At 37.7% G+C, this 10,634-nt stretch overlaps 1 protein-coding gene across 1 annotated transcript in view; it reads left to right on the top strand.

The window, feature by feature from the left end:
• Positions 1–10,634, top strand: part of LOC106471168 — a 55,988-nt gene that overhangs the window by 39,712 nt on the left and 5,642 nt on the right. The window contains exon 3 of the mRNA XM_013931756.1: positions 4,945–5,209. Coding sequence (XP_013787210.1) covers positions 4,945–5,209 — 265 coding nt within the window. The remainder of the gene's footprint in view (positions 1–4,944; positions 5,210–10,634) is intronic.

The raw sequence follows: 10,634 nt of genomic DNA, 5'->3' as shown, positions 1-10,634 counted from the left end.
AAATTTGCATTTTATGAACGATACAAATTTTTTGGGATTTCAAAATAATGTACCAAAACATAAAAAGTAATAAGTTCAAATCTTGAACAAATATAAATATCATAATCATTTCTTATAAATACCATTTCCTAATGTAATTTTCCAAGATATTAAAGATCATAATGCAAAATTACTAAATTGATCAAAAGTAACAGGCTTTATGTTTCTTAAGTTAAACTACATGCATTTATGAAAGTTCTTATGAATTTTCAAACAGTTTCATCCACTAGTTTTATTGTTCGTATGAAATATAGCAAGACTTGCATTGGCTACTCAGAAAGTTAGTTGCTGGTGGTCATTGGGTTAACAGTGGATACATTCAGCTAAGACTGGAAGAACTTGTATATTAGTGTTTATCCTCCCATCTGACTTCTCCTCCATTTACTATCTGTCATTCAATTCACTCCATGTCAAGCACTTCTAATAGTTCCATTCTGGCTCTCTCATACTTGGTTCCCGTTACTTCAGTCTCTCCAGTTAACACCACCTTTATCTCTTCCTCCCTTCCCATTTTTCCTTCATCAACCTGATGCATGCTGGTTTCATCCATCTGTATCTTCACTCTGGCTTCATTGCCAGTAGGGCTGGTCTTTCCACTCTGGTAGCACCATTTATTTTCTGTATTGTCCATCCTTCCTCTTGGTTGTTTGCCAAGGGTTTCTCTGTGTCGACCATTGCAGGCTGTCTTATCCTCTATCTTCTGTTTTTCTGAGTTGCACCATATTATATCCTCTCCGGTCATATCCTGTTTTATTATGATCCTTCAAGATCCTTCATCCTCCCCAGCTCTCTCCCTTTCTGGATTGGAATCTTAATGTTGTCCTACATCCCTGTCTTTTCCCTCTTTTGAACCTTTTGCATGTTGTTCCCTGTACCAACTTACCTTAAAAACCTATTTCATTCCCCTTGTAGTTTTGGGATGTCATTGGTAGGATGTGTTCTCCATTGATGGCTCATGTATCCTTTATCATAGTACCCATGTCCTCCTTTATCAGATAAAGTCATCCTTCTGTTGCTTGTGAGGATAATTTTGCTTTAACTCCCATTTCCCTACCCTTCATTTCACACTTGTATTCTTGCTCTGATCCAGATCACTTCCTTGTCCAGTCCATGCTTTGCAATGTTATGTGGTGCACACAGCTTCCTCCTGCAGCTTCTGTTTCTGACTCTTTATCCATTAAAGTCCTTCCATATCCAGAAACCTTTCCATGATTACCCTTACAGGTTGGATTCACCAAATAATTAGCTTGATGTATTCTTCTTTCTTAGTCCATGACTGTCACATCTTCCATGTTTCTTCTCACCAAACCCTCATCTCATCATGTCCCTGACTGCTCGTTTTTATCATCATTTGGAGGAGATCATCGAAGCTGGCATGTGGACCACTCCACACACATTCATGGCACACTATCTCTACCATTTAGCAATTCCTTCCTCAACCAGATAGCATCTGCCTCCTATTGCCGTCTAACATGATACAGTACAACTAGGAGTGGGCAAGTTACTTTTATTTAAATATTTTTCTCATCTGAGAACCTTGTTATTTTTATTTTTTGCTGGATCCCACTCAGTGGCAAGTGTTGCCTGTCCAGCTATACTTATTCTCAAATCTGTACAGTATAGCCTTTTAAGCTCTATTGTGCACACCATTGAGATAAGATGTTACAAAAGACTGCTTGTAGATTCTTCTATATAGTGTTTTTCATCATAATTATGGTTGTCCCGGAATATACTTTCATAGACTAGTGAGTAAACCAAAAGAGGATTGCTACCTATCCTTACCAATTGTGAGATTGACAAAAACAGGATCTAATTTACAAAATAGGGTTTACCATCACCCATTGCATTGTTTCCATTGCTGCATTCCTCCAGACTTTCCAATGCATTCTCCCCCTCTTCTAGTGAAGTACAGGGGAGTCCTTACCACTTACCAGCCCTATCTCCTGGAGTTTTGAATCATGGAAGCTTCCTTCTGAGTGTGTTCTATTCCACTCATTTGAGAGTAGAGTGTGATGTTGTGTCAGTGTAGATGGTGTAGGACCCTCCTCCTACTATGGCATGGATTATTTTTTTCCATTGTTGCCTGGTTGTGGACTGGAGATGATCCACCAATAATGGCAGTTCACTCCTCTGGTTGGGATGTTGGTTCTTGGGTGGTTTGTGTTTTGAATTAGAGCTGGATCAACCACCACAAGTCCTCACGTGTGAGATGAATGGTTTGAGGACCTCCTACTTACCATGGAATGGATGAAACATTTCCAGTACTGTTGGTTTTGGATAGAGTTGATCTCCAACATTGGTTGAATTTGAACTGAGACTGATATATCAAGTCCCCAAAAGAAGGAGGTCCTCAACCAATTGAGAGATCAATTCATTCCCCAAACCATAGAGATCAGAAATGATATGTCCAGTCTCCATAATGAAGAGGTCCTCAACCAATAAAGAGATCAACTCCATTCTCTAACTGTTGGGACCGGGAATGACATTTTTAGTCCCCAGAAGGATGAGATCCTCAACCAATCAAATCTAGATGTGTCCCTAAAGTAAAACAATTGTGGCACACCAGACTGCAATTGGGAGATCAACTCAATCCTCAGAAATGTTAGGACTGGGATTGAATCGTCCAATCCCCAGAAAGCCAGAGGTCCGGTTTGAGGATGGAGTTGATCTCTCGATTATGGTCCAACACACCCGAACTATTCTATTTGGCTTCAAATAGTTGAGGGCCTCCTCCTTTTGAGGTCTGGATGTATCTTTCCCAGTCTCAATGGTTTGAGGATGAAGTTGTTTATACAGCTTTGTCTGGACTTGCCCTATCTACTATCTCTGGGGCATTTCTGCTATTTATCATATGTGCCTCTTTGCTATCCATTTATTGGCACTGTTTTTCATCAAGGGTGAAGAGTATACCTGATACAAGAGTGTGTTTCCTCTTCACAGAGATGTCTTACTCCATTGGCTCTCTGTAAATGCATTCTGAATGGACCTAATCCAGGTAATGTTATACCGGTCTCTTCACCAGATTAATGTGAGATTCTAGCTTTAATGTGAGAGAAGGTATCATATTGGAAATTATAATTTCTCTACACAGAAAATATTTTTCCAATAGATACTTACCTCTTTTTCACATATCCCTTCATTCCTCCCTACTTCTGGTGTTTTTGTTCTTGGTACCTAATCTCAAAGTGAGGATAGACCATAATTCAGCAAGAGATAGCTGCTCAAGGAGAGTGTGTGACACTCTTAGTGGTGGAGGGTTGTAGCATGATAATTTACATGCTACAGTACAGCTGAACCATGTTAAACATGTGGTGGTCAGTGGAAGTATTGAGGCTAAGGCATATTGAGCATATAGAGGGCAATAATAAATGAAAAAAGAAAGCTTTTATGTGAGAGGAGGTAAGGTATCGTATTGGAAAAATGGTGTTTGGTTAGAAACTAGTAAAGATTAATCTTGTACATCTTCAGCCATATTCAACTCCAACTGTACAGTAAACAGGTTTCTACTTTGAGCTTAATTTATACATTCTATGGTTGACTAATATATTTGTCATAATAAGAACATCTTCAAGATGAAAGGGAAAATTAGGTCCACCAAAGTCACCTTTTATCAAAAATGATGCATGCAGTTTTAACCATATAAATATTATAAAGAAGCAACTTTTTAAACTTTTAATCAGAAGGTTTCGTGTATGTATAGTTTTCTACATTAATTTTGGTGATTTTCTTTGCTCATTCAAGCAGTTACTTAGGCTGGCAAGGCATAACAAACTGCAGCCTTGTCAACAAAATGAAACTTGGTATGGTTGAGTGCAAAGTAATCGCAATTGAACTTTCATTATATGTGTAGATAACTATCCTACAACTTTCAAAGCTGAGATATAGACAATTGCATCACACTATGACAACCAAAGATGAGAAACAGTGATTGGCAAAAACCAATAAACTACACTTGTACTAAAATTAAAGTTCAAATTGGCACTGTTTTTCAAAACTATTTTGACTTTCTCCATTAGAGGCTGAGTGCCATATTATGCTCAGAAAGTTTAGGAAATTCCCAAACACTAATGTTTTCATTTGTGGGGGTATGAAGGATATTGAGGCTAGTGGCGAGCAAAAAACTTGAGTATCTAGAGAACAGTAATAATTGAGAAAAGGTTTTATGTGAGAGGAGATAAGTATCTATTAAAATACATTTATTTCTCTGTAGTAAAATTATAACTTCTTGAAAACCAAATTTCATGAAAATTGTGGACCAGGAAGAAAGAGTGAATCTCTTCTAATTACAAAATTGAATTTTAAGCAAAGGACTCCCGGATTTTCCTTAACACCAAAAGTGAAGATTATCAAGAAATTGAAAGATGTACCTTAATTATTCTGTAATGTGAAAAAAAATTAAAAGATATACAGTACAATTGTTTAATTCAAAAAGTAGATCTTACTGTGAAACTAAATAGTATGCTTTAATCCTCTGTTTTTACACTGTTTTATTGAAAAGAAAGTTTTGTTTGTGAGATGCAAATCCAATGTTATTTAAGTTGTTTGTTGCAAATTGCTAAAAATCCCTGTAGTAACAAAAGCATACAAGTATTTTGGATAACTTGACATTATTTTTATTTTGTGGCCCCTTCTGTTCTTATTATGAAAGGAATAATTTGATAAAAATTTATTTTTGTGAAAGCTATAAGTACAAGATATTTATATTTTTAATCACGTAAAATTCTTGCATGTATTTTAAAATTTATGAAGAAAAAGTAAAAGGCAATTATTAGCATAGATTATGAGAAAGGTGACAGGAATGTGCAAATTTTATTTTGAAAAATTCAACAGTTCTGAATAAGTATGAGCTAGGTCTAGTTATTTGTGATAATAAAATGGCTAATATTTGTTTTTTTGTTTTTTTAGTTCGTGTTCTAATCAGGTTGAAACTAAAGCTTCTGTGTCAAGAACATCAGATATAGAATCTCCACAAGGACGACTGTATAGGCCAATGAAACGTAACAACAAGAGTGCTGATGAAGAAGCTGGAGCACCTAAGCGGTCAAAAGAAGATGTTCCGTTTTCTCGGAGCATTCATAGAAGTCGCAAGAAAGTTAATCTTGACTTACTTACCAATAAAGAACTAGGACTTCGAATTCTCATTGAAAAATTTCCACAGAGGGATATCATGGTATCTTAGAATGATCTCAGATATTAAGCTTTTTTTATTCAAATTCGTATAAAAAATTAGATTTATGTATTTTTTTGTGAAAAACTATACAGAATTGTCAGTGATATCAGTAGGCATAACTCTGTTACTGTGTTTCATTCCAATTGTTAAGATAGAAAATTGTCTGCTTACGGCTCTAAGCTGTGGTTGCATAGTGGGTAGAACATCAGTTTAAGAACACTAGCACTAGAGAGAGGCAAAGCTTCAGTTCAGTTCTAGATCTTGAAACATTACAAAAGTAATGTGAAATATCAGTTTTTATATGATAGTTTTTGATTTGCATCTACAAAGATATAGTATTATTTCAATATATACAAAATTGGTGTGGAATTAAAAAGAAAAGTTCTTGTTCAAGGGACAAAGTGCTAGAAAAATTTATTTGCCTGTCTTAAGAGTACTGTTCTTTCCTCTTCTCTCCCACGAAACATGCAAAAAGCAATAGATTATAACTTTTGAAATTTTATTTTTATTTAACAGTGAACATAATCAATACAATGCCATTGGTAGTTCAGTTCCGTTAATGGTATATATCATGTTTTGCATTTAAAATTTTCATATATATTGGTTCATGTACTTTATAGTTTTTAACATTTCATTATTAGGATCCTACAGCACACCATGTAGAATACCTCATGCATGAACTCATAAAGAAGCCATGGTTTACATTAATTATGTCACAGACTAAAATGGTGTTTAATATGCAGATATTATAAAATACACATGCACACACACACACACACACACACACACACATACATACATACATACATACATACATACATACATATGTATATATATATGTGTGTGTGTGTGTAAAAGTGAAAAGCTTTTTTTAAAATTTTATTGCATAATACATTATTCCAATAGCTAACACTGGGCTTCTGTAGATGAAAGACACGTAGCAATATTGCATTAATTTAAATATTGTGTACTATTGAGCATTTGTGAAATAAATGTTCATGTATATGTGCTAGGTTTCTGCAGTTTAGAATTTTTAGGAACTTGGGTGACTGCTTAGAAGTCTGCTCTGAGTGTTTGTATAGCAAAAGGATGAATGATGTGAAAAAAAAAACTACTTGTCCAACAGGCAAAGTATAACTGTAGACCTTGTCCCTCAGACAAATCCATTTTTTGTCCTAGGCATTGGACAATATGAAATTTCCACCTCTGTATAGTAATCTGAAAATGCCTAGTGTAATTATAGGAGTAAACTGTTGACATGGCCTTTGAGGCCTACAAAATTCAGGTCTGATAATTTCAGCAATTACATAAAAACCATAATAACTAAAAATGTAAGAAGGAATATGTTATATCTTGAGCACACTTTAAAATGTTTTTGACTGATACTGTGTTTTATGTGAGATATGATAATTTCATACTTGTCCATAAAATGTAATGATAATCCTTTAGGTTAAAAGTTTTGTCTGTCATAGCATTTTTGTAATCACACAAATTTAGGTAGTCCAAATATTAAACATATTTTATCGCAGCTTTCATACGTCTTAATTTTCTAGAGAGTTTTGAATTAACTTTTTCAACCAATGGCCCAGCTAGCCATTAGCTTTAAAAATTCGGAAATACTACAAACATTTTATTGGCTCATTGCAATAGTAACATTTTTTTGTAATATTCTACCCTATCTTGATGTCAGACAAGTCAACCTATACTTTTTCCTGATACAGTACTTCGCTCCACTCATATGAGTAGTTATTCTTGTTTATTGCTGCCCTCTATATGGAAACTTTTTTTTATTACGCATGCCACAAGCACCCCCCCCCCTATTGGAACCAAATAATTCCACATGTCTCTCATAAAATCATCATGTATCACCTATCTACCAATAGGAGCATAGTACACTCAAGTTTATGCATGTGACTCCCTCTATGTGCCTCTACTGAACTGTCACTTCTTATTTGGCAGTACTTGCATTCAGACGTCTTTCTTTTTATTTGCCTGGTTTCATGTTTGAGATTGTACTTACTCGAAGTGGTTTAATTTAATTTAAAATACTCAGTTGTTTTTTTACATTATTTCAGTTCACTTTTATTCTAGTTGCATTTCTTATTTACTTCAAATGCTTTTGTTGACTACATCACCATGAATTCCGAAGTTAATGTCACCACTTTGGGTGTCACACAATCGACAGGCACTATACCACAGGCTTCAGGTGCTGGCAACCTGATGGGAGATTTCTCTATGTTTATTCATAGGGAAATTGAATGTTATATGGGTCAACCTTTATCTCCAGACATTGCCCCTCTTCCTAATGAACCTGTGGAACCTGGTCAGGCTGACAAAGACTTTGATTGCCTGTTTCAACCTCCTGATTTTGCTGTGCCTTTCCATACTATCCCTGAGGATTCTATTTGACCGTCCTTAGTTTTTACAGACTTTATTTCTCAAGTATGTGATGTTTTATCCCTTGCTCCTATATCTTATGTGCTGCATCCTTTGTTATTGCATGAACATACTTCCCAACCCTATTTGGTGTTTACCCTGTCTCCTGGCTTTCAGGTTCATGGTGTTAGTATGCCTCGTCCCCACAGGCTTTGGATCAGTCAGCCCTTGCATTTCATAGGGCGGACTGTTCATATCTCAACCAACAGCTGTTGGGTTCAGTTTTGCCCATTTGCGGGGTGGGCCCCAAATCTCATTTATCATTGGCTCATTTATCGTCTTTGGCTCTAGCTTTACAAACATGGTTTCTTTGTTGTTGGGACCTTTTAAGTCATGATGCTGTTTTATCTTGAACCCGTTTACCTGCTCCTTTTAAGAGATTTCATCTTTGATACAGTACTGGAATTCTTGGAGTCTCAAATGTCATCTGCCCACAACAATCTACCAGTTCCCATCTAGTTTCCCATTTATCTCAGTCAGAGCCAAATTTGGCACCTATTTCAGTTTCTCATCTTCCCATCCTTTACCTGTACCTCCTTCCCATGGTGCCACGGCTCGCTGTTTTTCTTGCTGTACAATACGCTGTCAACAGTTCTGGTGACTACCTGGTAGGAACTCGCCTTGCAACCCTTTTCATCTGTGGCACCCTTTCATCTAAGATGTTTGGGTTTTTCAGGTTTTGTCAGAGGGATTCGAAATTCGGTTTCTTGTCCCAGATACCTGTTTCCTTCCCTTTTCTTTGGGATAGAGTATTTTTCCAGCATGTATCAGAGGCGGTACAGGACCTCCTCACCCAACAGGCTATAGAACCTGTTCCACATCATACCCCAGGATTTTACTCCTGTCTGTTTGTTGTTCCCCAAAACACTGGGACTAGAGGCCTGTCATCGATCTGTCTCACCACACTCGCTTTGTTCATCTCCCATGTTTCACCATGGAGTCCTACCTCAATATTCGGTGGGCTTTTTCTCCAGGCCTAAGGATGACCAAGATGAACGTCTCCAATGCCTATCTGCATATTCCCGTCTCAGAACGGTCTCATCCTTACTTTCAGTTCATCCATCGAGGGGTGGTATACCAATTTCATGCCCTAACCTTCGTGCTGGCTTCAGATCCATACGTTTTCTGTTGGGTGGTATGAACTTTCACTCTCCATCTTCATGCCCTGGGGCTGTGCTTCCATTTTTACATGAACAGCTGGTTACTTCTGGCCCATTCCTAATAAGAGTTGGCCTGTCATACTTGTCAGCTCCTTCTTTAAGCTGCTGGGTAGGCTGGTTGAACAAATTGGAGAAGTCCTTCCTACCCAATACCTTGTACATTTGGGTGTGTATTTCAATGCTTACCTCAGTTGGGCCCAACCTTCTCCTCTCAGACTCCATTCTATGAAATTGTCAGTTTTCCATGCCCTGTCTGCTCTTGCACTTTCTACATGCGAAGTTCTGTCACTTTTGGGGATGTGGTCTTATAGGACACCACTAACCCCCTCATCCATGCACACGTGCTTCCTTCTGTAGACTCTGCACGATAATTAGAACCTTGCTCGGGATCCCTTGGATGCTCCCATCACCCTTCCTCCTTCCTTTGTAGACGATCTACTTTGGTGGTTGGACAAGACTCGTACATCGGTGGGTGTCTCATTTCCTCCACCTCATCTAGACTTGCATCTGTTTACAGATGCATCCTTTCAGGGCTGGGGGTGTGTGGGTCAATCACCAGGAGGCATCAGGTCGTTGTTTTCTAGACAAACAATCTTTACATATCAATTTCCTATAACTCCTAGCCCTTCATTGGGTTCTGGATCACTTTATTCCCATTGCCAATCATTGTCTGGTAATGATCCATTCCAACAATTCCACTGTGGTTGCTTATATCAATCACCAAGGCAGAACCTGGTTGAGATTCCTCTGTTTTTTACATGTTGGATCTGTTATATTGGGCCCATGCACAACACACTTGTTTAATTTTGTGTAATGTCCCTGGTGCTTTCTACCTTGTGGCAGATCATCTTTGCAGTCAATCACCAGTTACCCCTATTCTGGTCCCCAGATCCTCATCTTCAGGGTTTGGCTGCAGATGCCTTCAGCCATAATAAGGCACACAAATTCCTCAATGTTTATCCTTCTATTCAATTACTTCATCGGGTAGTTTTTCCTCATCCATGCCGGGTCCTTCTGATTGCTCCCTACTGGCCACCTCAACCATGGTTCCTCATTTACTTCACCTCCCATTGTTCCCTCCAGTACCATGTACCTTATTACCCGACCTCCTTCGTCAACCCTGGTCACTGGTTCTCCATCCTGCACTTCACATCCTCCATCTTCACACCTGCTTTTGTCCAGTCCTTGGCAAGGAGATCTGGTTTTTCCTATCATGTAGCTTCTGCCCTACTGTTGCCGGTGTCTATTAGTTACTCACATGGCTTTCCATCCGGGGGGTCTTTGGTATCCTCAATTTCAGGTCATTGGGCAGCTTTATCCCATACTTTCGTTTTTCCCGTTACCACACCTTACCCATCCTCACCATTTTAATCCATTCCTTCAGATTCTTCAACCTCTTTGATGACCCGCCCTTCCAGATTGGGATATTAACATGGTCCTCCATTCCATTACTTTACCTCTGTTTGCCCTATATCCTTGTGTTCTTTGTTTCACCTATCCCTTAACCCTTTCGAGATAGGTCATGGGTGAAAGGCCATGTCATTAAGTTTGATATCAAACTGTAGATTATAATTGAAATTTTAGTTCTATACATTACTCAATTTCTTAATTTAAAATTAAATAATAAAAAAAAACAGATAAACATCAATTTATGTGTGTCACGTGCTATGTTGAATGCAGCACTGGTTCAAATTAGATGTTTGTGAAGTCAAAACACTAAGTCAATACTTTAGTATGACTTAGAAACTCTAAATTACAGATATTGACAAGCTAGAATATAAAATAAGAATGTCTTTTCTATTTGCTAAGATATTGCTCATGTAATAAAT

Source organism: Limulus polyphemus, unplaced genomic scaffold, assembly GCF_000517525.1.
Source record: "Limulus polyphemus unplaced genomic scaffold, Limulus_polyphemus-2.1.2 Scaffold4452, whole genome shotgun sequence".
In the NCBI taxonomy this organism is placed as follows: domain Eukaryota; kingdom Metazoa; phylum Arthropoda; class Merostomata; order Xiphosura; family Limulidae; genus Limulus; species Limulus polyphemus.
This window is presented reverse-complemented; position numbering and strand designations above follow the sequence as displayed.